Here is a 27,761-nt window from a genome sequence, read left to right as displayed (position 1 = left end):
ACTGTGGGAGGAAACCGGAGCACCCGGAGGAAACCCACGCAGACACGGGGAGAATGTGCAAACTCCACACAGTCAGTCACCTGAGGCGGGAATTGAACCTGGGGCTCTGGCGCTGTGAGGCAGCAGTGCTAACCACTGCGCCACCCATGTCCTGCAGAAATTCACCAAAGGTCTTTAGACAGCACCTTCCAAATCCATGAACACTTCCATGTGGAAGGACAAGAACAGCAGATACATGGGAACACCACACTCTGTAAGGTCCCCTCTTGACTTGGAAATATATTGCCATTCCTTCATTGTTGCTGGGTCAAATCCCAGAATTCCCTTCCTAAGGACGTGTGGGTCAATCTACAACACATGGGCTGCAGCGATTCAAGAAGACAGCTTACCACCACCTTACCAACAGAAGGGCAATGAATATTGGCCCAGCCAGTGATATCCATGTCCCATAAGAGAATTTAAACAAGTTCATGCTGAAGTTTATGCTCTATCCTCATCTACGTATCCATTCAATACATCCAGTGACCTGATTGACATGAACAAAGTTTGAGGGACATAGGTCGGGTTCATAGGGAGAAACCTTGCTCCTTTGTGGAGGGGCTAATGCCCAAAAGATTTAAACAAAAGAATAGGAAGTTAAGAGTGGATTTAAGAATAAATTTCTCTGAGCCAGAGGATGGTGGGTATCTGGAATTCTGCCTAAAAGTGGGGTAGAGGCAGGAGCCATCGCCACATTATCAGGTAATGTCCTGTTCTCTGAACTGGAAACTCTGGGTTCGAATCCCACTCTGGGACTTGGTGGTCAAGGAAAGTGTGTTCATAATGCAGGCAAACACAGTGAACATTGGCCTGCAAATCCTTACTGAGGGATAGATTCCTGGTCAACCATGCAATGGGATTATAACGGTGCCTCTTCTATCACTATCCATAGCCCAGGCTACAACATGCAGGTAAAATTGTTGCCACAGTGACTCAGTTTCCTTGTGTAAGATATAGTATTCAAGGGCCATGATAATCAAATATAGGCAGTCAATTATTTGCAAGTAATTTTAAAACAGTTTATTAAGAAGCAGCCATTTAGATATGTTACTTTAGCTAAATGAAAGAAAATGTATTCAATCTGAGACAGAGTGTTTCATTTAAACCAGAGGGTGAACAGACAGTTGGCAGAGTGTGTTGATAGTATTAAGAATTCAGCTGCTCTATCTGTTGCCCTTGGACATCGGCGTAGCTGTAGCTTGAAGGGCACTGTCTAAGAAATGGCTTGATCAGTCTGTGAGACAGTTATAGTAATTCAGGCAATAGCTTCAAGATGTTGGTAAGGAGCAATGTTTCTTCAAAGGTAATCTATGTCAGCACACTGATTGCAATATCTACTTCCGATTCGGGGAGTCATTGCCCTGCTCAGGCCCTGGAGGGCTGCATATCCAATAAGAAAACAAGAGGGATTGCTGGTTATGAGGACTTTTCAGGCTCAACAGGGTGCTGTTTGCTGTTCTTGGTGTCTTGGTAAAATTCCTTTCTATCGAGACTGTAGTGGTTTTGAGACAATGAGTGACTTTCAGATAGATCTTACGACCCAGCCATGTTGCTGGAGTAAGGTGGAGGCCAGGTCAAGTAAGAAAGGCTGGGGTCTGCTTCCCTAAAGGAAGGGCATTAGTTGAACCAGATGGGTATATATGAGAAATAACATTGGCTCCATGTTCATGATTAAGTTTGCAAATTGCACACCTAACATGGTGGGATTTGAATCCAGATTCCCAAGTCATTACCTGGGTGTTTGGATTACTATCCAGTGACAATACCACTATACCACCACCAGCCCTTTGACAGCATTTATTCATGGTGCAATTCCTTGAGGAGCAGTTTGGTCTAAATGGCTGGTGTTGGTCAAATTGGTACCAACAGCATGAGGTTCAATATCCATTCCAAACAGGGCTGGGTCATTTCTACCTCCTTGTCCTGTCCATGCTGGAGGTTGGGCCACTCTAGGTCTAACCTTCCCTGAGTGAGAGAACTCTGGGTCAAACACATTCATGTGACTTTTTTTTTTGCAGGTCTGGTCTGATGACATCTATCCGCTGCCTGAAAAAATCTACTGTACGCAGCCAAGTAGGAAAATGTTTCTAGATAAAGCAATTTGTATGAAATGTAACAACTTCTCATCTTCATTCATTGGTTTAAATGTATATGTTAAAACACTAAATAGGCCTCATATACTTAACTCAGCTGCTGTTTTTCTGTTAGCGAGAAGTGTTTGTTGATGATACTCTGTCTTTTCCCGTCTTTCAGTTAGATGCTCTGCGTGTCGAGTTTCCATTGTTCAGGGTTGTCCAGGTGTCAGGTCAGGGGAAATTGGTGGGAAAGAGCAGAAGGAGCTTTAGGAATATGAGAGCTGCAAGATGGGAAAAACAAGTGTCCATTTAATTCACCTTCTTCTATCCTGGTAGTCTAGAGTGGACATTTATCAAGGTTTACAGTAGATAGTCTGCCTTATAGTCCAGAGTGTGGGGCTGGAAAAGCACAGCAGGTCAGGCAGCATCCGAGGAGCAGGAAAATCGACATTTCAGGCAAAAGTCCTTCATCAGGAACTGCAGTCCTCCAGCATCTGCAATCCTCACTTTCGCCTGGTTTGTAGTCCATCTGGCCATTATCTGGTACAGGATTTCTTTATATCTATCATCTTGCTTTAGTGTAGTACCTGCAGGGACCTATGCTTGTTCCCTGCCCTGCAGCATCCTCAGAGACACACAGAAAAACAGAAATCGGTTTTCAGATCATTTTTTGCACCCCACAGTGTGTCTGATTTGCTTGCAAGTTGGTCTTTTCCATCTCAAACCAAGGTGAATTGCCATATTTGATTAACTTGAGTATCTCACCTACACAAGCGATGATGTCACCTCCCTGCACCATATTGGCCAAGGTATTGCCATGGAGACAGGGGAGTTACAGCCCTCCCTTGCAAAATTCAAAACAAAATGGCTGCTGTTAGCTGTGAATCCACTTGTGGACAGCAGATGTTCAACAAGTCTAAGTGCATTAACAACCAACTTGAAGGTAGTTGGTTGAGCTTGAAGTTTGGCTCCCCTGATGGGAGTGGCATGCATTCATGATCAAGGAGTAATTGTTTGCAGACAAATGGAATATGTTCAAGCCTCATGTGTTCCTGAATACACAGGGGAGCTTTCCTATATAGAAAGTCCCTATGCTTTCACCATGGCAATGCCTCAGCTAATAATGGTTGACTTTCCAACCAAAAGACACCTTTACCTCCTGAAGGTAACTTACTCTGATGCTGTGAAATGTGGTATTCCTGCATTTTACCCCAAAGTGTGTAAGATGGAAAGCTTCAGCAACATGCTTCTCATGTGAGCAACATTAGGGAGCAATTTAACTGAGAGCTTTAAGATGATTGAAAGAATTGATTGGATAAATAAACAGAAATTATTTCCTCTAGAGGGGTGGATTCTAGAACCAGAGACTGGAACTAAGATTTAAGCCAAGCCATTGCTGTCTGATGTCAAGGAGCATTCCTTTGCATAAGATTGGGAGTTGGGGGGAGGTTGGTGATAGAAATCTGGAGGATTCCAGGTAAAAATTATCAAAGGGCGGCGGGGAGGCGGGGGGGGGGGGGGGTTGGGGGTATGCAGCCAGGTAAATGGAGCTAAGATAGCTCAGCTATGATCTAATTAACTGACATAATAGACTTTGGAATGACCTTGCTTTTCTCGTCCATCCTTTCCAAAGATCTGTCGATGTGAGGGGACCGGCAGCACATTTCGATTTAAGAAAAATAGTCCAATCCAACTTTAGATATAACTATCTTTCCATCTTTCAGAGAGAACTCTATCCCGCTGGCTTGCTGCCATCTCACTGATAAGTCTCATCCTCTGTCCATTGGCTGCAATGATCTTCTACAAGAAATGTAAGTGATGTTTGTGATATTGTCGGTGTGTTTAGGATTCCCACTGCAATCAATAACAACTGAACTTGGTAGGAAAGTATGCCAAACTACTCCAGAAATGGCTGGGGAAAATACTAACATTAAGGGCACAATGATCACAAAATAATTCAATTTAATCAAATAGATCATCTAAAACAGAGGTTTGTTTTAAATTCGTGGGACATAGGCTTCGCTGGCCGGACACAGCATTTATTGCCTGTCCTTAGTTGCCCCTTGAGAAGATGTTGGTGAGCTGCTTTTTTAAACCGTTGCAGTCCACATGATGTAGGTTGACCCACAACGCCCTTAGGGAGGGAATTCCAAGATTTTGACCCAGTGGTACTGAAGAAACTGCGATATATTTCCAAGTCAGGATGGGGAGTGGCTTGAAGTGGAACTTGCAGGGGGTGGTGTTCCACGTATCTGCTGTCCCTGTCCTTCTACATGAAAGTGGTTGTGGGTTTTGAAGGTGCTGTCTGAGGATCTTTGGTGAATCCAAAGGATCTGTGTTAGTTGATACAAAGCTCAATGTTAAGTGTCATTGCAGTGCTCTCTCAGCATTGCACAAATTGTTAAAGGAAAGTCTTGTATTATATAGCACCATAGTCATCAAACTCCCCAAAATGCTTTCCAGCTGAGTTATATCTTATTGAAACATCTAAGATCCTGAGGGTACCACAGTGATTTGGTGACAGAGGAAAAAATAATTCAGTTGTGTGTAAGAGTAGTATGGTGATGAAACGTCTGAAAATGAACCTTCCAGGTCAGCTAGCAAACCTACATCCAAAACCTGAACCTGAGCTACAAATCTTCTCAAAACTTGATAAAGGGGTCATTTTCTGGTTGACATGTGGCCAGTGGTATACCACAAGACCTTAGGGTTTGACCTTTTTACAACCGATAGAAATGATTTGGATGAAGGTCTCATTTCTAAACTTGATGATACAAAGATAGTTATGAAAGTAAGTTGTGAAGAGCACTTAAACAGGCTACGACAGGGTATGGTTAATGAGCGAGTAAAGATCTGGCAAATGGAACAAAATTAGGTAAGTGAGAAATTGGAACAAAAAGTAATAAAGAAGCATTTTATTTAAATGGTGAGAGATTACAGAGTTCTGAAATGCAGAGTGATCTCTGTGCACTCATGTATGAATAGCAAAGGATTAGTATGCAAGTACAAAAAATAATTAGAAACCTAATGAAATGTTATCACTTACTGCAAGGGGAACTGAATGCAGAAAAAGAGACGTTATGCTTCAGTTACACAGGGAATGCAATGATGAGACATCTCAAACACTTTGCCTATTATTGATCTCCTTACTTAAGGAAAATGGAAATGCATTAGAAGTAGTTCAGAGATGGTTTCTTTGATTAATCTTTAAAATGGACAGGTTTCTTATGAGGAAAGGATGGACCAAGTCTCGACTCATATCCACTGGAGGTTAAATCAATAAGAGGTGACTTGATTGAAACCTAGAAGATCCTGAGGGATTTCGACAGGCTCCAGTCATGAGAGAATTTACAACTAGGAGTTATCCATTTAGGACACGGATGAGAAGATTTTGTTTTCTCAATGGGTTGAGAGTCCTTGAAACCCTCTCCCTCAAAAGCTGCAGAAACAGAGTCTTTTAATACTTTTAAGGCAGAGATAAATTCATTAAAAGTTAGGAGCTATGGGTTGGGAATGTGGAGTAGAGGTTACCATCAGATCAGACATGAACCTATTGAATGGCAGAGCAGGTATGAGAGGCTGAATATCCTACTCATGTTTCTCACTTGTATGTTTATATGGCAAGTACAGAGGAGCCCAATTTAAGATTATGTAAGCTTGCTTTTACACTGGAGATGAAGAGATCTATTTTTTGTCTTTGAGGCTTGTTAGTCAGTGAAAGTAATGGAGACTGCATATGTCTTAATTTGTACCAAATTCTATTCACCTTTCTCCTCATTGACCTCATTGGTTCCCGATTAAGAAATGCTTAAATTTTAAGATTCTCATCAACCCCTCTATGGCTTCAGCCCTTTCTATCTCTAATCCTCCTTTAAACTCCTGCCACAACCTTCCCAACACTCCACCAATGCTGTCTCTTCACTATCTCTGATTATAGTTGCCCCAGCAGGGGCAGCCATACCTTCAGCTGCCTGGGCCCTAAGCTCCCGAACCCGCTCCCTAAAGCTCTGCTTCTTTTCCTCCCTTTAAGATGCTCTTTAAAACATCGCTCTTTGGTGAAGCATTTGGTCACGCGTACAAGTCTCTTTATGTGGCTCCATGCCGCATTTTAATTGGTGATGTTCCTCTGAACATCCACGGCGTTTGATTATGTCAAAGGTGCTATAAATACAAATTTCTGTGTCACTCCACAGCATGTCAGCTGCTTGGAATTTTCCAGATAAGAGGAGTTGGGTGTGTAATCTTAGTGCATTGTTAACAATAGGATTTATTCATTTCCATTCAACTGTGAGCAGGGGTATCATGCTTCCTTAAACACTTATTGACTCATATTTGTTTGGCTGTTTTTCGTATACAGAGTACATGGAGATTCAGTGAAGTGGAAAGTACCAGTTAGTGAGCTAGCTGGTCAGTGCAGTTACTGACATACACCGTGGGTGTTCTCTCCTTTTTTTTGTAGCGTGTGAAACTTGTGATTGTCATGTCCATTGGGTGTGGTAGGATGATGTGGAAAGGTTTGCGTGCAGATACAGCAAGCAGAAAAGCAAGTGGCATATTGGTGGATATTGCAAAGGCATTGGAGTAGAGGAATTAACAAGTCTTGCTACAGTTTTCACAGGGCTGTAGTGAAACCACACATGGAACATGGTGTGCAGTCTTTGGTCTCGGAGTGTAAGGAAGAATATCTCTGCATTGGAGCTTGTGCAACAAATGGTCACTAAATTGCTTCCTGGCATGTGTGGGGTTGTTCTATAATGAGGGAGAGAGTGAATTGGGGCCTATATACTCTGGAATTAAGAATGAGAGGTGTTGTCAACGAAACATACAAGGTTTTGCAAGATCTTGACAGAGTAAACATTGAGAGCTTATCTCCCTGATCGAGAAATCTAAAACAGATGGGCATAGTCTCAGGATAAGGACCAGACCCAGTTTAAAAAGTTCACTCATGGGACAAGGGCATTGCTGGGTGGACCAGCATTCATTGCCCATCTCTTGTTGCCCCCTTAAGAAGGTGCTGGTGAACTGTCTTTTGAACCACTGCAGTCTATGTGCTGTAGGTAGACCCAGAATGACCTTAGGGAGGGATTTCCAGATTTTGACCCAGCAACAGTGAAGGAATGACAATATATTTCCAAGTCAGAATGGTGAGTGACCTGGGGGCAATCTTGGAGACGATGATAATCTATTTTCCTTGACCTTCTAGATGATAGAGATTATAGAACTGAAAGGGACTGCCTAAGGATCTTAAGTGAATTTAGGACTGAGATGAGGTGAAATTCCTTCAGTCTGAAATTCCATACCTCCTGAGCTGTGGATGCTGCATGGTCAAATATACGGATGGGTGGGATTGACAGATTCTTAGTCTCTCAAGGAATGAGTGGAAAAGTGGAATTGAAGCCTGAAATCAGCTGTGATCACATTGAATAGTGGAGCAGGTTCGATGGGCCAAATAGTCTACTTCTGTTCCTAGCTCCAGTATTGTTTTCTGAATTAGAAAGTTTGGGATTCAAGTTCAGGATCTCCCTACAGTTGTGCAGAAAACTTCAGTTTGGTTTTTCAAGAGCAGTTCTGAGGGAATAGTATACTTTTACAGCTGATATCCAGAGACCCTGTTTTCCGACTCAGGGGATATCGAAAGGCATCAGGGCTTTCCCCAAACAGGTAAAATGAAAACACTGGGGGTGTTGGAGGTCTGAAGCAAACACCAAACATGCTGGAGAAACTGGCAGCATCTGTGAAGAGAGAAAGAAAGTTAATGTTTCAAGTCTGATATGATTCTTCTGCAGAACTCAGTTACAAAACATTAGCGTTAATTGGAGAGGAACAGGGAGTTCTCCTCGTTGTTTTGCTCAATATTTGTCACCTCAACCAACATTAGCAAGACAATGTCATCATTGCTGATTGTGAGACAGGGTGGTGTGAAAATTGGAAGCTTTGTTTCCTATGTTACAGGACTCCTAGAAAGGACTCTGTTTCTCTGTAAGATGCTTTGAGACATCCTCAATTTGTAGATTAAGAATCTAATTGTGACCATGAATCCATTGTTGATTGTTGGAAAAACTCATTCTGGTTCACCAATGTCCTTTAGGCAAGAAAACTGCTGTCCTTACCTGGTCTGGCCGACATGTGATCCCAGACCCAAAGCGATGTGGTTGATTCATAACTGCTCTCTGGGCAATTAGCGATGGGCAAGAAATGCTACCCCAGTGCTGCCCTCATCCCGTGAAGGAATAAAGAAAAAATAAAATGGAACTTTTCTGTTACAGAGCAGTGATGACCCTCATTTTCAGCTGCTAAGAGGTGCTGCTGCAGCTCAGGCTGAATGAGGGAGAATCGCCTTTGATCAGTTTCGAATCCCTTCCACTTGGGAGTGTGGAGTTTCTGTATGCATAGAATCTGAAGGGAGCTAGGTTGCATACACTTGCTGCCGTAGAAAAACAACAGGGATCCCATGCTCATCAGAGTGTCACCCCATAAGACACAGGGCTCATCACCACCTTCTGAAGGGCAATTAGGGATGGGCAGTAAATGCTGCTTTCACCAGTGATGGCCATGTCCCAGCAATAAAGGAAGAAACCTGGATAGACTTACGGGAAAATGGAAAATGCAGTAAATACCCAGCTCCTGTTGACATAAAGTCATTGATCTTAAATGTTACCTTTCAAATGTCCACTCTGTCTGTCTCAACAGATGCTGCCTGATCCTACATGATGAGCATTTCCAGCATTTTCTGTATTTATTTCCAACATCTGCTGTTCTTTGCCTTTGAAGTTAGAACTCTATGGAAGGGGCTGAGAGCTAAACTCCATGAGATCTACTGGGTGCAATCATCTGAGTCTCAAAACAGCTTTCCTGTTGCCCTTTTCTCTTGCTAGTGAGCCACAGGGAAGCAATGCTGCACTGATTCAAACTCTGTCAATAGGCAATGAATTATTGGCATCTCACCATTGTAGCCTGTAATCGTCTCTCTCTCTTTTTCTGGTGTCACAGTGACTTCTTTTTTCAATCAACAGATAGGAAAAAATATCAGCTTTATCAGAAACGTCAGGATGAAAACGAGCAGCTGAAAGTGCTGATGGCCCCAGGTAATAACATGCAGTGATCTTCTGGAGTAACTTCTTCAATGTCTCCATTTTCCTTTGAACGTGGAGGTGGTTATTCAACTCCCTGAGCTTGTTCTGTAATTCAGTTTGACTGTGACCAATCTGCAATCTCACTCCATTGATCCAACGTAATTTCACTTCAGTGGAAACCCTTATTGAAATCTACCAATCTCACCCTAGCGAGCTTTCAGAAACCTGTTGTTTGGTGCTGACTTCACACTGGGATGACACAAATGATGGATGCTGTTGGAAGTGGGGGAAGAGGACAAGTTCTTGGAGCAAGGGGATGGAGTAAGGGTCCAGCGTGGGTACATCTGCGCTGTCCAATATACCTTCCACCCCAGTGTCTTTGATGGGTCTTTCATCTCGTTCAACCAGGGGTTCCCCTTCAGCATGGTCTAATGAGCCCTCTAACATCCCTCTCCCACTTTCTGCACTTCTGTTCTAACCGGTCCCTTTGCTCCCATAACCACCTCAGATTTCTTTGCTCAGGAGTCTCATCTGCTTCATGCTTTTCAACAGTATCTTCATTGTCAGATAAATATTCAATAGGAAACCCTGTCTATAATGCTAGACTGCAGTTAAGTCTGGAACGCTAAACTCAATGATGGGAATCAAACCTAAAAAGTTATACACATCTCTATCCATGTCAGAACCCATGTTTCCAAAGGATAATAACGATAATTTATTGTGAACGTCCACCAGAGCATACTGCCACACTTGTTGAGCTTTCTGTTTTTATTTCTGAGCTGTAGGCTACTGCTTTTAAGTTTCCTATCCAAAAGGGGCAGCACTGAACCAGTTAGGGCTTTTTAAATAAATGACAAGCCGACAGATTCACAGTCACATTTACTGATTCCAGCACTTTTATTTCCGATGTTAAATATTAAATTCCAGTTCTCACACTGCCAGGGTGGGATTTGACCTACCATTCTCTCTTGCGTTAGCCTAATACCAGGACAGGTCATTCTGCTATAACATGGCAGTTCTGTTCCTGTGCAACCTCCAGCTGTAGAAAATTGCGCTGTTGAAGATCACCAATAGGAAATTGCTATACCCATTCAGTAGAAAGCTTGCATTGTCCAAACATCGTCTACAATTTGTCAGTCATGTTATAGACAATTTGCACTGATGAAACACGCGTTATGGCAGAACGACCTGTAATGTAACTACCACAACCTGTGTAACAATATAAACTAGTAACAAAATCAGAAACTCAGCAGGTCTGGCAGTGTCAAGAGAGAGAGAGAGAGAGAGAGAGAGAGTTAACGTTTCAGAACCAGTGACCCTTATTCAGAACTGGAAGGTGACTGGACCTGAAACATTACCTCTGCTTTCTCTCTCCACAGATGCTGCCAGACCTGCTGTGTTTCTCCAGCAATTTCTGATTTTGATTCCGATTTGCAGCAATCACAGTTCTGGCCGGTTTATTTTTGTTGAACATAAAATTGGCATGATTTTCTTTGACAGTCAAGTTGCTGCTGCTTTGCTCCTGGGATCACAAGTATTTCCAGGGAGTGATTGAAGCCTTTGCCTGGTACCTTCAGCAGGACTGCAAGTGTGAAGTGATCCTGGAGCTCTGGGAGAGGAGACAGCTCGCCAAGACAGGCGCAATGGTTTGGCTGTCGGAGAAACTGGCAACAGCGGATAAAGTCACCATCGTCTGGTCGAAGGGAGCGGAGCTGAAATGGAAATCCAAGTCCTTGCTTGAGGAGGACAAGCCTTATTTTGTGGAATTTGAATTTGGTGACTTATTCACCCCTGCCTTGGTCAGTGTCGCAGACCAGAGCCCGAGGGGGTTAACTGAGAAGTTCTCTGTTGTTTACTTTGAGAGGATCAGCGCTGGGGTCAAAGTGCCCGAGATCTTCAGGAAAAAGCAGATTTACAAACTGATGGCTGACTTGCAAAAATTCCAGCACACGCTCACGTACACCACAGGGTCTGACTGGACAGACAGCAAAGCTAGGCAGAAGCTGATTGACAGTATTGAGGCATTCGCCACGTATCAGCGACTCTCCCCTTCCTGGTTTGAGGACTGGCATCGCAGAGAGGGTGACAATCATGTCTCCTTCTCTTCATCTGCATTCCCAGAAAATATATTCTCCACATCGGACAAAACGGTGATGCAAGAGAGCAACCCCTCACCGCATCTGATCAGCACAATCCAGGGTCAGAGCCCTGCATGGGAAATAACGTGATGGACAAAGACAAACTATCACTTCTGCCCAGCACTGCCCGTGTATCCAGTTTGGTTTATGATACAGGTTGCAGTATTCCTTAGCAGTCCTTGGCGTTGTCCTCTGGGTATTACTGTTAATAGACGCTGCCTCCTGCAAGCAGTGCATCAGAGTGAAGACTACAACCAACTGGAGATGGAGAGCTGGGACCACAGTCTGCTGACAGGGTAACTGCGTAAGGGCTTTGTCTGCGCACAGTTCACAATGTCCTGTTCCAATAAGATCCTGCGTTAGTCCAACATAAACATGTCACAGAGCATCCTCTGCTGCAGGGAGGACGACGACCCCGGCCCTGGTCTAGGCCAGGCACAATGGGCACCTTTCGAGCTGCATGATCACACTATAAGTACCTCCGGTGGCTTTCCATATTGAGTCAAAGTTATACAGCACAGAAACAGACCCTTCGGTCCAACTTGTCTATGCCAACCAGATATCCCAACCTAAACTAGTCGCACTTGCCAGCACCTTGCCCATATCCCTCCAAACTCTTCCTAAAAACATACAGCATTTAAGAGACATCTGGATGGGTATTTGTACCAGCATCCACCACTTCCTCTGGCAGCTCTTTCTGCACACGCACCACCCTCTGCATGAAAAAGGTGCCCCTTGGGTCTCTTTTATATCTTTCCCCTCTCACCCTAAACCTATGACTGCTAGTTCTGGACTCCCCCACCCCAGGGAAAAGACTTCGTCTGTTTATCCTATCCATGCCCCTCATGATTTTATAAGCCTCTAAGATCACTCCTCAGCTGCCAATGCTCCAGGGAAGACAGCCCCAGCCTGTTCAGTTTCTCCCTATAGCTTAATTCCTCCAACCCTGGCAACATTCTTGTAAATCTTTTCTGAACGCTTTCAAGTTTCGTAACATCTTTCTGATATGACGGAGACCAGAATTGCACACAATATTCCGACAGTGGCCTAACCAATGTCCTGTCCAGCTGTAACATGACCTCCCAACTCCTGTCCTCAATATTCTGATGAATAAAAGAAAGCATACCAAACTCCTCATTCACTATCCGATCTACCTGCGACTCTACTTTCAAGGAGCTATGAATCTGCACTCTGAGGTCTCGTTGTTTAGCAACACGCCCTAGGACCTTACCATTCAATGTACAAGTCCTACTCTGATTTGCTTTCCCAAAATGCAGCACCTTGCAATTATCTAAATTAAACTCCATCTGCCGCCCCTCGGCCCATCTGATCAAGATTCACGCAATTCCTTTTGACCATGTTTTTGTTTGTGGTGTCTTGGGTATATGGATCATAATTTTAAAATCCCAGGCTCTCCTTTGTCATTCTAGGTTGTCCTCATCTCGTCAAGACTAAACTTTGATTTATGGGTTGTGAAATCGATTGGAGCTGAATTTTGAATCTTGTAACATAATTGAACAGTGTCTCATGTTAACAAACTGAAAAGCTCTGATTAATATCGTGTGACCCACACAGTCACATAAACTTGCAGTATTAAAGACCTGGCTAATGTTTATCATTATAAACCCTAACTGTCCTCCCTAACAGCATTGTGGGTTTATCTACAGTACATGGACTACAGGGATTTAAGAAGGCAGCACACCACCACCTTCTCAAGGACAACTAGGGATGGGCAATAAATATTGACCCAGCCAGCGATGCCGCTGCCCCATGAGTGAATACTAAAAAAAACATTGATTTTGTGCTTCTAGATTGAATGTTTATCAATGTTCAGATAGGGTTCAGTGCTGAAGTAGTGTCACATCAGACTCAATATGTTAACTTTGTTTCCTCTTCACTAATGTTGCCAGATCTGAGTTTCTCCAGCAATTTCTGTTTTTAAGATCTCCAGCAGCTACAGTTCTTTCCTTAATTAAACGATAGGGTTTGTTTGGTTAATATATATTTAAAAAATCATAGGATATGAATCATTTGTCCTGAGGCATGAAGAAGACTGTACTTTTAAGAATAAAACTTCACATTAAACTGCATTTTTTTTGCATAAAAGAGTTGCTTTTGTGAGGGGTAGAAGTCCCAGATTAATGGAACACCACTTTAAAGCAATGAAGCACCATTCCAGAGTTCAGTTCTGAGGAAGGGGCACTGGACAAGAAACATTAACTGTTTCGCTCTCCACAGATACTGCCAGACCTGCTAAGATTCTCCAGAAATTTGACTTTTGTTTGTTTCAGATCTCTAGGACCTATGATTCCGTGACTCTATCTGCAATTGTTTTGTCACATTTAAGATGGTGGTGTGAGCCATCCGTGCCTAGGTGGGATTGTGGATGATGGGAATCTCGGTTGCACCAGCATGCCTCTGTAAACGAGTGACATCTCTATAGCATAAGGTGATGGTGTCTTTACCTGACTGTACTCAGATGGGACAGATCCAAAGGAGCCCTGTGCATTCATGGACAACCAGGTGATGATGTTGAGTTTGTTCAATAACTCAGTCCAGTGCTCTCCGCAGAAATAACAAAGAATGCCTTTATTTTCCCCAGTTACTGGCAAAGGTATTTCTCCAATGACTAATACCACAGACAAGAATATTCTCCTAATTAGTGTGACCTTACTCTCACTATGCTGGGCACGCTCTGGTGTATGACTGTTCCATGACTGAGAGTGGTGTTAGAAAAACACAGCCGGTCAGGCAGCAGAGGAGTAGGAGAGTCAATGTTTTGAGCATTTCTCCTCTTCCCTGTGACTATGTGGGCAGCACCATCTTTAAGACTGGGAACCATTGCTTAATTATATGGCAGTGACATCACGCTGCCATATTCTGTTTCTGTGCATGCACAGCTGGTGGCACTGTCCATAAATGCTGCCCTAGCAACATAGCAGCATTGCAGGCAGGAAGCTGGTGTCTCACTGTGGCACTCTGTTAACACCGAGTCAGAGACTGTGGGTTCAAGCTTTGCTCAAGAAATATAATCTAGGCTGATAATCCAGTGCCCTACTGGCAAAGTGCTGCACTGTTGGAGGATCCGTCTGTCTTCTCAGGTGGGCTGTTAAAAGAAAATCCCACAGCACAGCAGGACCGTTCATGCACACATCCTCAGATATAACAGAGGATTGTACTCAAAACATTGATTTTCCCACCTCCTGATGCTGGCTGGCTTGTTGTGTTCTTCCAGCTTCCGGTTTGTCTCTTTCGGATTCCAGCATCTGCATTTTGTTTTTGTCTCTTGCCCAGATCCTGGATATTTCTCTTGTTATTTTATTCCTCAGCCACCACAATACTAACAATGACTATTCTTCAAAAAAAGGACTTGCTTGGCTGTAAACCAGGGATAACATGAGACTTTGAGAAATAGCTATATAATTGCAGAGGTTTATTCTTTCATTCACCTCAGGTCTTCTTGGTCTTAGTCACATATTCAATCAGTGGATGAACTCAAACCTCAAAATGCTTCTTGAATCTTCATTTCCTCTTGCCAGAGCCATGTGCTCAGTCCTCAAGTTAATAGGTTTAGCTTTTGTTTTCTTTTTGTGTAATAAGCTCACGTTCTTTCCTTAAAGACCATAATTGCAGCTCCACGGGAGTACCTCCCATGACTAACCAGCACTGTAACAAACTGGATTATCCAGTAATACCAGCAGCTGAAACCATGACAAGTGCCATTTCTCACCTTGGAGTAGGGGAGTTTTGGCTTTAGTCCTAGTTAGTATTTATTTCTCAATCTTAGAGCATCGAACATTACAGTGCAGCACAGTCCCTTTGGCCCCCAGATGTTGTGCCGACCAAACAATGCCATTATCTTGTGTGCAACCTACATTACAATAGTGACTGCACTTTAAAAGCATTTCAGCATAGGAAAACCTGAATGTGAAGTTTCTTTCTAGAGTACCTTCACACTGAACCAGCACACTTGCAGAAATAACACAAACATTCTGTTCTGATGGTAAAGTGGTAAACCCCTACTTCTGAGCCCAGGTTCAAATCCCACCTCCAGGGGTACATCCACATCAGAGAGGGTGTGATTCAAAATATCTATTTTCATTGTGCAGCCTCACAGCACCATCGTGTGGTAAAGTTGAGAGAAACAGGAACACCAAGACCAATTGGATTAATTTTAAAGAAAGTATATTACCAGCACAATCCCCAGTTTACTAATCTTGACTATGACAACAGCCCAGTTATCAGAGTGAACATCCAAAGACAGCAAAATTAGAGATTGACAGCTTGAAGATGCAAGACATGTAGTAAGTGTATAACATGCAGAGGCTCACGACAGGATAATTTCAAAAAACACTTTTTAATGATACATGGGCTTCAGTGGTAAGACCAGTCAAGCACATTGCTATTGGCCAAACCAGGTAAGGACAATAGATACACTTTCCTAAATGACATGAATGAACAAGACAGGTTCCTGTGACAATGATAGTTTCAGTTTCTTGACTGATCCCACCAGTAAACACTTGTCAGATGGTTCACATGTAATTCTACTTGCTTATTCATGAAATTGAGTGTTTTTCTTAAAGCTTTCTATGCTGGATTGTAAATTCTTTGCCTGTTTGGATCAATTTTAATGTTGTAGTTAAGTGTTTAAAATGCTAATTACGTATTTACTTAAGAGGAGGGGATGGCCTCATGGTGTTATCACTAAACTGTTAACCTAAAGTAGTCAAGCAGGAGACTGGGAGAACACATCAAGCTATGCAGCATCAATCCAGAGACCCAGCTAATCACCTGGGAACTGGGTTTCAATACTGTCACAGCAGATGGCAGAAATTGAATTCAGTGTAAATGCTAGTCTAGTCAGTGATGCCCTCAGCCCATGAATAAATTTTTTAAAAATTCAGATAAACCGAGCACTGAACAGCATATAATCTGGCTAAATTGAATGTGTAGTTACAAACTAAATTACACAAACCATTTTATTCCTTTTCCATAAGTTTACAAATCAAGCAGTATTTTAAAAACAAACTATTCCTCATCCATTTCATAGTCAAGTGGCATTTTGATGTATATCAACCATGGTGCTATGGAATCCTCAGTTGAGGAAGATGATGGATATTGCGAAAGCCCCCCCCCCGCCCCTTGTTGAAATTGGTATAATCAGAACAGATGCAAAAGGAGCCAGAAGATTGGGAAAATGGAATAGAGTGCAAGAAGTAGGGTCTGAGGATGTTTAGTCAAGGTAACAGTGGGTTTGTCATGGATATCGGTGGCCAGCCTACCCCAGAAATGGAAACAGATGTTGGAGGAAGGGAAGGGACGAGTCAGAGATGTACTTGAAGGGGGAGAGTGGGGTGGAAATTGGAAATTAAATTGATACACTTTTCCAATTCCAGACAAGAGAGGGAAGCAGCACAGATGATGTCATCGATATGCTGGAGTGTGTGGTGGATGGGGGTTCCACATGTCCCACCAAGAGATAGGTATAACTGGGGCTCATGGCCACCCTCTGACCTAAAGAAAGAGAGGAGTCGAAGGAAGAGAAGTTAAGAGTGAGGATGAACTCAGCCAGGTGGAGGATGGTGGTGACAGATGGGGACAATTCAGGCTATTCTCTCCCACCACCCTCCTCCAAGAAGCAGCAGCGAGCCATGAGACCATCCTGATGAGAGATAGACCATTCCCTCAGAGACCCTGATCCACTCCCAACACTGTACCCACCATCCTACTGCACACACCCCCACCTCCCACTGGCACTGCCCAAATTTACATCCTTACCTGTCCAGGAGGTAGTTGCCTGTATCAGAGGTGGTGGTAAATGTGGGGAATGCATGCAGTTATCCCTCTAGCATTCAGAGGAAAGGTATTGAAACAAGTGCATCATGGGCACCCCAGCATTGTGTGAATAAAGGAAATAGCCAGGAACTATTTTCATAGCTGAATGTGGACTTTCCAACTGAGGAGAAAGTGGGATCAACTGAATCCTGCACATTAGTAAGGGAGGTATTGCCATTATCGCCCCTTCACTCATGGGAATGGCATCAATCATAGTGGCAGCAGATTCGCGACCATTGAGCCAGACCAGTAGAGGGACAGATGCTGCTTGCAGTCATGGATGCCCACTCCAACATATGGAGTTATACAATGGAGATCACCTGGTTGACAATTAGCCAGGCTTAGAGATCTGTTCAAACCTTGAAGCAGGCTTTCAAGATCTCACAAGGACAGAGAGGCAACAAGTTCCCAGCATGCACTGGTACACCACGAGACAACCCAGCGTTCACCACCACTCCTAATGTTCAGCTGCTAGCCGAGAACCAAATCCAGATCTGACTTACTGCAAGCTGGAAGAGACCAGAGGAGATGGTACAGGGAAATCAAAAAGGACAGACGGCCAGAAGATCAGAATATGCTCTAAGAGGAGCATACATGTCTGGGGAAAAATGGATCCTAGCACTGGTGACGGCTCCAACAGAGCCATTGTCTTATACAGTACATTCAGGGGATTAACTCGTCTGGAGGAGACCTGCTGACAGGCTGGTCACCATATCTCACCAACAGGGGGAGGGGACTATCCTTCAGAATAGTAAGGGTGTTGACTGAGCCATTTGTCATCCAAGGCAGGGCTGACCACACCCAGAGAGGAGAGATAGCAGCAGTGTCACAGAGCAACAGCCAGAGTGGGACACATCTGCAGAACAACAGGAGTTTCTAGAAGGCCACACTAGGAAAGGCTCCTGAGATGACAGGATGGTCTTCTAGGAACTGCCATTCTCAAGCGACTAATCATGTTGATGCAGTCTACAGCCAGATCATCTATACAGGAGGAAGTGGTCACTCCTCCATGGTTAGCATGCTTTTCTAAGTGTTCCTGACTCTGCACATGTTGGTTACAATGCCTGTATAATCTTGATAACTGTTGTATATATGCTTATCCATGGGAGCTTTAAAACAAAGGGAGGGGTATTATGTACAGTTGGAGCGTTGCTCCTTTAAGAGCTGGCCATGTGACTCAAAGGGGCAGAACTCGAGCAGCAGCTGTGGAATTGGGAGCATGGTCAATAAAGTGTTCCTGTCAGAGTTACCATTTGTCTACCTGGTTCCAAAGGAAGCACCAAAAGTCCAATTCAGTTTCTGCTCAATAATAACCCCCAGGATATTGACTGTAGGGAATTCAGTGATGGGTAATGGCATTGATGGTTAGATTCTCTGCTGTTAAAGATGGTCATAGTGTTACTCGAATACCAGGTAAAGTCACCATATTGTTGCTTTATGAAAGTGCAGATGGACAAATCATTGGTAATGGGACACGCACATACATATTGACAATAACAGGAAATAGTATCAGAGCGCAAATGAGAAGATCAATTTCTGCTGAGGGGCTCTGCAATCTAGTGACGGAAATGGTGGTGGACAATCAGGAGGCTGGAAGAACACAGCAAGGCAGGCAACATCAGTAGGTGGAGAAGTTGACGTTTCAGGTGTAACCCTTCGTCAGGGCTGGGGTTGGGTGTGGGGGAGCTGCAGATAAAGGGGGAGGCGGGGGCAGGGTGGTGATATGGGGATAGGTGAAGACAGGCAGAGGGTACTACCTGGTTGGTCAATGGGAGGAGTGAATCTGGTAGGTGGATGGGAGGAGTGGAAGGAGGGGGAGGGGCTGGGAAGTAAGGTTATTTGCCTCCCTCAGATGTGCACGAAAGGTGATGGAAGGAGATACTCTAGAAACTTTCAAAAGCAAATTGGATAAACAATGAAAGGGAAAATGTCCAGCGCTATGGGTAAAGAGTTTTCTTGCAGAGTCAAGACAGTGCTAACTTTTAGTGCTGTAACATTCCAAGTTAGAATCAAATGACTTGATTTGTCCCATGTGAATGGGACGTACCTTCTCACCTACCTTCTTCCAGGCCATTCAATGTGGAAGAGCGAATGTAAACAGAAAAGCAACTTGAGATATTAAGTTTAAGGAGTTGGTTAATGTTCATCTTTATTATAGCACCTTGTATTTTGTATATTTTTTCAGTTTTCTTGATTTAAAACAGGATTTTACAGCACAGGCATTTTAACAACCAGGTAATGTTTTTTTAAAAACACTTTATCTTAACTTTACTCAATGGCTTAACTGGAGAAAGATTACAAGGAATACACAATGGTAAAATATTAAGAATGCATCCAACCAGTTGTTTTTCAACACAGAAGAGTCCAAGCAGATTTAGTATTTTAAAAATCTCCATTATGATGCCAAGTCTTGTCACCATTTACATTAAAACAAAACAAACCTGTATCAGAATGTACCAACAAAAAAGTAAACATAATTGTTCTATGCAGGATTGTGCTAATGAATTGTGCAGTTGACCAATAAGATCTTCCCCAAAGGATTCACCCTTATTATGACATACGGAGTTGTTGTTTCATCCTCCAGTCCCCTCGTTGAGAAGGGCTGGTGGAGGGAATTCAAATCCAAGTAGACACAAAACACCCTTCTTGGTAGTAGTATTCTTTCTCCAGGGTTTAACTAAGGCAGCAAGGTTCAGCAAGTGCTATATTGGGTGATTGGAAAACAATTAGCAGACCACCACCTGGGAATTTAGGGCATCCTGACTGACGTCTAAGGCAATACTGGATAGAAGGGGAGAATTAAGATTTAAAAAAACAATACTAGTCTGCTGAAAACATTACTGCCCTTTCCTGTAAGAACAGCACCGTGCAGGTATTAGCAGAACATTGTCCTGTTCACCTAGCTTGAGGCCTAACAAAAGCCCTTCCTGTTATTGTTATCAGAATCTGCTGCACTGAGAGTGGCCTGAGTAACAGCTACCGCTACAGGGACCTCCTTTAAGTATTATTTGGCTATTGCAACCTCAATATATTGGCCTCCCTCTCATGATTCTGTCATTGACACATATTGTTTACAACTGAACTAAAGTTGAGAACATTTGACAATTAACCCAACAACCAAAACACCAAAAGGCCCTCAAAACAATTAACAATAATCCAAAAGACAATTTCTCTCCCAAAAACAAACGTAAATTAATATGGAATTGGACTAAAATACAGGCCATAAATGTAAAAAATTACAAGGGACAAGGAATAAGCTTTCTAGATTAATTGCTATTACAAAATTAGAAGTAAAGTGCAGTGATTTAGTCAATTATACAATACAGTTTTGATTAAAAGATTAATGAACCTTTATCGATATTTCTCATGTACATTATACAAACACAGTTTAACATGTCAAGGGGCAAAAATCTTAAGAAACCATATTTAATTTACAGTTGTTTGGATCTGGATGTGTCACATGAATTGAAACCATGTGCACAAGTGTTTATTCAGCCTGGGCGATGAATGAGAAATCGAGTGGCTGGTTTTATCTCAGAAACACACTCATTGGTCAACTTCTATGGCATACGGATATCGTGAAATGTCACCAAATCAAGAAATGAGAAAGGATTTGGAAAACCTGATAAGTGAAGTGAGAGAAAAGAGAAGGTGCAAGGTTGTGTGCAATGTTAAATATAGAGTATACATCTTAGAAGTTTTTAAACACTGTTTTAATATGGAGTGGAAGTGCCTTAAAAAGGAAATAAAACCAAAAATGGTTTAGGTAACACTGCAAATAGATAGGAACATCTCACTTAGAGTTGCTTTACGTGGGCAGTTTTCCGCCCCTCACCCCATCTAGCCTGCAATTTGAACGCAAGGAAAGAAAGTCAGACTCCTTTCGATAGGTGGGAATTTACAAAACAAGGTGTAATTGGTGTTACCCTGCAAAAGGAGTCAAACGTGTGCAGGAGGACATACCTTTTTAAAACTGCAGCAGCCAGAGGCCTACTGGTTTTCCCATAGTGTTTCAAAAGGTAAAACTGGACGGAGCTGAGCTCACCTCACCTCCTCTGCGATTCAACGCTCTACAACAGGTTTCAGCTCGATGCAGGAACCAAGTAACCATGCTGGTTGGGGGGGGGGGGGGTGGGTGGAAAGAGGGGGGCTGGGTATTCCCAGTGCAGCTGTCAGTCCAAGTGCTTACTTTGAAAAATTAAATATACAAGCCTCTATCTGCAGCTGAAGTCTCTGTCTGCAGCTGAAGTGCGATAAAAGGGAGACATGCCTGTCACCATATTTTTGCAACCCATTTTATACAAAGCTCTTGGCTTCTTCCTAGAAATACTGACCCGTTCTCAGACAGCTTTTCTAAATGGGATGAGAGGTGTTAAGAACATCTTACAGGTCACTGTGTGACTGAGGAGAGATTTACTTAAGTTTCAATTTAAAATTGGTGTACTGGGACCACTGTGTTAGAATAATCAAGATTCAGTGATCTGAATTAGTGTTATTACAATCTATTTATATCTTCAATAGTTTACCTTTGAATCCTGCATGTTGGACTACCAATAAAAGAAATAAAAGGGAAATAAAAGGGAACTACCTAATTTGATTTGCTAAGAAACCTTGTTGTGCTTTTTTTTTAAATATATAAAAACAGGCAGCTACTTGTTACTGGTGGGATAATCAGCTTGCCTCCTACACCTAGATAGCTACCTGCATTTAACCTTCATCATTGCAGTGACTTGACAAACTGTTACCCGACCATTTCTCCCCCCAGGCGTTCAGACAGGAATCAGTTACAAATTGTATGTGGCACTTCTTTGGACTCTCCAGTTCAACCATCCAAGACTTACATTTCAATCCCTTCACTCAGAAGCTCAGTGTTTAAACCAACCAACTCCCTGCCAAGAAACTTAACACAAATCCAGCCATATCAAGGGCCAGGATTACCTTTTAGATGAAAAAAATTTACACAGCAGACTCCTGTTTTTCCCTGGAACGGGTGTCTGTGTGGGGGAGGCTGGTGCAGAGAATAGATTTGTTTACTCAAATACATGCACTATTGAGAATCCCTCACAGCAGGTGGATCTGAAAACTTGACAAACAAGTTGCACATAAAAAGACGATGTGCAAGTTAACTGGCTAAAGGTTCACTGCTTTCAGGTTATAACCATTTACTTTTAAGATGGGGCTGGTTTGAAAACCAAACAAATCTTATTCAGACAGAATAGATCAAATACCACTGTTGCTGTTAGTAGTCTCTGGGGTAGGGGTGGTTGGTTGTGGTGGTACAGGGCCTCAGGGAAGAAAGTTCAGAGAATCACAACCCAAATTTAGGTAAGATTAAGACAACACAAATGAAACCAACTTTAGGTTGTGTGAACAGACAGACTCTCCCAGTTGGGTCTCTGTTTTGATGGATTAAACGTTTTCTGCAAGGTGAAGTTAAATACTTGGCTACTTGCAAGTGCTCACAGTATAGCAGCTCCTTCCTCTTCACTTTTTAAAAACAAATTCAAAATTATATGCATTCCCATCCCTTCTGTCCAATTTGTTTACTACATTCATTAGAACTAAATGGGGTAAGGAGCATTCGTCCAAGTGAAGTCTTTCAGAATGCTGTGATTTCTCCAAAGACATATTGCAGATTGATGCTTCTGTCACTTGTGCTGTAAAATTTGGAAACAGGAAAAAAGTTGGCTGAAAACAACAACTGATTGGTAATTGATCTCGGCACAGATCAGCAAATAGATGATACCATGTTAGGATCCATCACTCCACCTACATTCTCACAGTAACGCAAATTAGGCATTAAAAGTTTCAAAGTTAGAATTATTGGGTCAACTACACATCAATGGTGCTATTTGCCTTTTGATCTCCTCCCAATTTAATAAATTATTTTTCTACTGCACTGTTCAGAAGATTTTTAAATGATAATATATGATGCTTTTGTTCCAAAAGCAATACTGGTTAAAACAATCTAGGGAAAGAACAAAAGGCTCATTGGTAATGAGAGGTACCTTTCTCACATATCCCAGGTGAAGCTGTCCTTATGGTACACTTACATCTGAAAAATTCCACCTACCTCATAATTCTCACTTGAGAAACCTTAACTATATTCCATATTATCACTATTTCATGTTACAGGTTTGGACATTACAGGTCTCAAGATGTTAAGGCCAGTCATCTCCTATATTAAAACATCTTGCCAAATTGTTTCTGTACTAAATGTGTCGCTCTTTAGACAAGCTGACTTGCAGATTGGGGCCTTCATTCTTTCATTTAAACCAATAGCTGACACTCAAGAACCATTCCCTCAAACAGAACTAAACACTGTCTCAGACAGCGAACGAAAGACCAACAATTCAATAACTGTATTCTGCACCAAAAGCATAAAACTAAAATATTCAAAATACCAAATAAGTTGTTCCAAGAGTCTGTTCTAATGCAACTAGAATGATTTTTTTTTGTAATAACGTTAGTGTTACATCACTTTCAAGTAGACTGTAGAAGAATGGAGTGTCGGATCTAGCAAGCTCAGTTCAGAAAAAAACTTGGCTAGATGTGCTGGTGTCAAAGTGCAAATTTACAGATTGTGTTTTAAGGATGTACTTGATCCATTGGTGGTAATTTCCTGTCACTTAGACCTTATTCATTGGCTCTTTTGGCACAAACTCAGATTTAACATAACTAATGTTAAGACCCACACAATGTATCATTTTTTCATAATACACAGATAAAGGCATTCTGCCATCTTTCATTAATACAAAAAAGGAAACATTGAAGAACCAAACTTCATAAAGATAATAGATTTCCACTGGGCAAATCTCAACACAGCCCCTTTATGTTGAGGGGGGGCTAAATACACTGAAGTAAACAAAGTTCTACACAAGTTGAAAAATAACAAATACACATGCATAAAAAAACAGTAGATGAGAACACAAAATAATCACCAAACAGGGTGAAAATAGGTTTGGCCAGAAATAAAAGCCAGAAGATGGAGAATCTTGAATCCAAATACCAATTTTTCATGAAAATAGAATGGAGTGTCAAACAAGGCTGCTTATTCACCATCTCTTTTGTAAGATCCCTTACCATAACTCACTTATCACTTAGCAACAATACAAAATTCGCTTATAACCAATGTGCTCTTATAACCTGGCAACCATTTCAGAATAGCCAAAATCTGATAAATAATTTAAAAATGGAGCCATGAGTAATGGAAGGTACAATAGTGTTAAATGTTGGGAAGGGTCTTCAATCCAGAGGCATTCAAATGCTTTAATTTCATGGCTAGAGAGAAAGATCAAGATTGTCATAACCTCCCTCCTTCTCGGTCAGGTATGACATCTACTTTAGGATTAGAAGTTGAAAGGCCCATTGGATGACAAATATGTGGGTGGTAGCTGAATATAATCATTGACACGTTGCTAGAAGGATTAAAAGTAAAAATTTGAATTGCTTTCACCTTTCAGGCATCAATGCTTTCCTTGCAGCCCCAGTTCCAAGGTTTTAATCAACTAAATGATTATGTGCAGTAGTGATATTGTTCTTTGATATTTTGTTAAAGATTATAATGCAAAAGATCCCAGTGAGCGGTTTTAGGGCAATTAAAATAAAGAGAGGTAGCAACAATTCTTGTGTAAAACAACACTGAGCACAAGCAATGTCTAGAAACTACTGACCAATACCTTCAAGAGAGATTCTGGGAGAGGGACAGGCTGGTGCAGAGAAGTAACCATGTCCATTTTCCAGCTCCAATCCATTCACACAGCAGTAAACTCAAGGAAACTGTGAAACGCTGCATAATTTCCCAACAGCTGTGAGCTCCAAAGATAAAAGTATAAACATAAAAATAGTGCAAAGTGGCACTATTTGTGGACAGAGAAAGGAGGACAAGTGCTAGTAGTGCATAAACATATACTACCATGCTTAGTATTGGAAGCTGTTGACAGAAAATGAATGGTGCATGGTGCTAATTTTTGACCAAAATGTTACTGTTCCTTTACACCTTCTTCCCTGGCAAAAGAACATTTATCCACTAGCTGCAATCCATGCAGTCTTCCATGGATCAGAATGGAATGCAGAGAACAAGAGAAGAGAGGTAATAAGAAAACAGTTACATTCCTATGTATATACACCTTTTAAATGGTATTCTGTGCTAACTTGGGGGAACCATAAGCAAGGTTTGCTCAAAAATACTGTCTGGCAAAAAAAAAGCTAATGAGTTCCTTGCATTATTCCCAACAAGCTGTCCTATTGCAACCCCGTACAAGTCCAAGACATTGGATAAAAAATCTCAAGTTTTGCTCTCTTGCTGCATAGCAGAAGGTAAACAGTAATGCTGAACTAGTGTTAATACTTATACTGCGCTCAATGCAAACAACCCTGCCTCAATAAACTGAGTTCGTCTTTTGCTTTCTTCTCCCCACTGTGGGGAGTTCCTGTAAATCCACGCGGTTTTCCCCCAATCTCATCACATTTAGCCATCTTTGCAGAGTGTCCCGGAGTGACTTTTGCAGAGTCTGTCCATGATGCTTTGCAGGATGGGCTGAACAATTCCTAGCAAGGGCCTCTGGGACGGGTCACCATTCCAACATGCCTCCATCAGCTGCCAACATTCCTCGTCAAACGTAGGGAGCCGTTCTGGCCGTGCACCTAGAACCAAAGATTCAAGTTACACTACATGAAGGGGCCCATTCAGCTTAACTCACCTGCACTAACACTTGGTAAATGGTAGCCAATTAGTCCTGCAATTGCTCGAACGTTTCCCAATTGTGGGTGCACCTATACCAAATGAATCACAGTGGATCAAGACAACTGCTCGTCACCACCTTTGAGGGCAATAAATGCAGGCTCAGTGATGCTCACAAACCATAAGCAAGTGAATAAAACAAGCTGCAACTCATTTTGACTGGGTGCCCTGCCAGCAAAAATGTCGCAGCTGAAAAGATATAACCAGAGCAGAAGAGGGAGGAAGGAATAAATCAAAATTAATAAAAGAATGCAGACCGATAGTACTAGGGCATAAAATGATACATATAGGAATGTGGCTTCACAACATCTATGCCCAATGTCTTGGCTTGTGGCATTGGTTCTGAACACTGATGCTTTCTTAAGTAGATGCAATTAAAAGGTCATTCATCCATAAGGATGTGGGAGATGTTTTCATCACTGTTTATAGTGTTCTTGCGAAGGATTGACAGGGTTTCAGTACACTCTAATGGCTCAGTGTAGATATGCTTTGTCTTCTCATGAAGCATAGATTACTGTTAGCATGTGCAGAATATAGAGGTTAAAGCGAGTGCTTCTCTCAAAAAAAATTCTGTAATCGTATTGGGATTGCAATAAAGTTTACCCAAGTACTTCTGTTAGTCTGTAATATGACCATGTGAAAGGCCAAGATCTTCAGTTATTGCAATTGCTATCTATGCACTCCAGTATTTAAAAAGACAGCTGCAAACCAGAGCAAAAACATGGTGACTCCACTCACTGTGCTGAATTACACTTGTGGAGGGCAATCTCAGATTATTCAAAGCAGAGAAAATTAAACTCCTTCGCAAACTTTATGCTGTAGAAGTACACTAGGCATTTTTGCAAGGTTTGTGAAGCTCAGGTTGAGGTTTAGGGTGCAGGTTTGCTCACTGAGCTGTAGGTTTAATATCCAGACGTTTCATTACCTGGCTTGTTAACATCAGTGGCGACCTCCAAGTGAAGCGAAGCTGTTGTCTCCTGCTTTCTATTTATATCTTTCTCCTGGATGGGGTTCCTGGGATTTGTGGTGATGTCATTTTCTGTTCGTTTACTGGAGGGGTTGATAGATGGCATCTAGATCTGTGTGTTTGTTTATGGCGTTGTAGATGGAGTGCCAGGCCTCTAGGAATTCTCTGGCATGTCTTTGCTTAGCCTGTCCCAGTACAGATGTGTTGTCCCAGTCGGAATGGTGGTTTGTTTTCATCTGTGTGTAGGGCAACGAGGGAGAGAGGGTCGTGTCTTTTTGTGGCTAGCTGGTGTTCGTGTATCCTGGTGGCTAACTTTCTTCCTGTTTGTCCTACGTAGTGTTTGTGGCAGTCCTTGCAAGGAATTTTATAGATAACATTGGTTTTGTCCATGGGTTGTACCACCCACGGATAAAACCAACATCATCTACAAAATTCCATGCAAGGACTGCCACAAACACTACGTAGGACAAACAGGAAGAAAGTTAGCCACCAGGATACACGAACACCAGTTTGCCACAAATAGACACGACCCTCTCTCCCTCGTTGCCCTACACACAGATGAAAACAAACCACCATTTCGACTGGGACAACACATCTGTACTGGGACAGGCTAAGCAAAGACATGCCAGAGAATTCCTAGAGGCCTGGCACTCCAACCACAACGCCATAAACAAACACACAGATCTAGATGCCATCTATCAACCCCTCCAGTAAACGAACAGGAAATGACATCACCACAAACCCCAGGAACCCCATCCAGGACAAACATATAAATAGAAAGCAGGAGACAACAGCTTCGCTTCACTTGGAGGTCACCATTAATGATGTTACCTAGCCAGGTAATGAAACGTCTGGATATCAAACCTACAGCTCAGCAAGCAAACCTACACC

At 42.3% G+C, this 27,761-nt stretch overlaps 1 protein-coding gene across 3 annotated transcripts in view; it reads right to left on the bottom strand.

The window, feature by feature from the left end:
- Positions 1–7,201: 7,201 nt before the first annotated feature.
- Positions 7,202–27,761, bottom strand: part of dstyk (dual serine/threonine and tyrosine protein kinase) — a 129,869-nt gene continuing 109,309 nt past the window's right edge. For 2 of the 3 annotated variants that reach the window (XM_043716403.1, XM_043716405.1), the window contains exon 13: positions 19,293–25,806. In XM_043716403.1, coding sequence (XP_043572338.1) covers positions 25,631–25,806 — 176 coding nt within the window. In that variant the 3' untranslated portion in view covers positions 19,293–25,630. Of the gene's footprint in view, positions 7,847–19,292; positions 25,807–27,761 lie in introns of those variants that run through there. The other variant, XM_043716404.1, reaches the window with a different exon arrangement.

This window comes from Chiloscyllium plagiosum, chromosome 26 (genome assembly GCF_004010195.1).
Source record: "Chiloscyllium plagiosum isolate BGI_BamShark_2017 chromosome 26, ASM401019v2, whole genome shotgun sequence".
Taxonomy (NCBI): Eukaryota; Metazoa; Chordata; class Chondrichthyes; order Orectolobiformes; family Hemiscylliidae; genus Chiloscyllium; species Chiloscyllium plagiosum.
The sequence above is the reverse complement of the archived record's forward strand: the minus strand, read 5'-3'. Positions and strand labels throughout refer to the sequence as shown.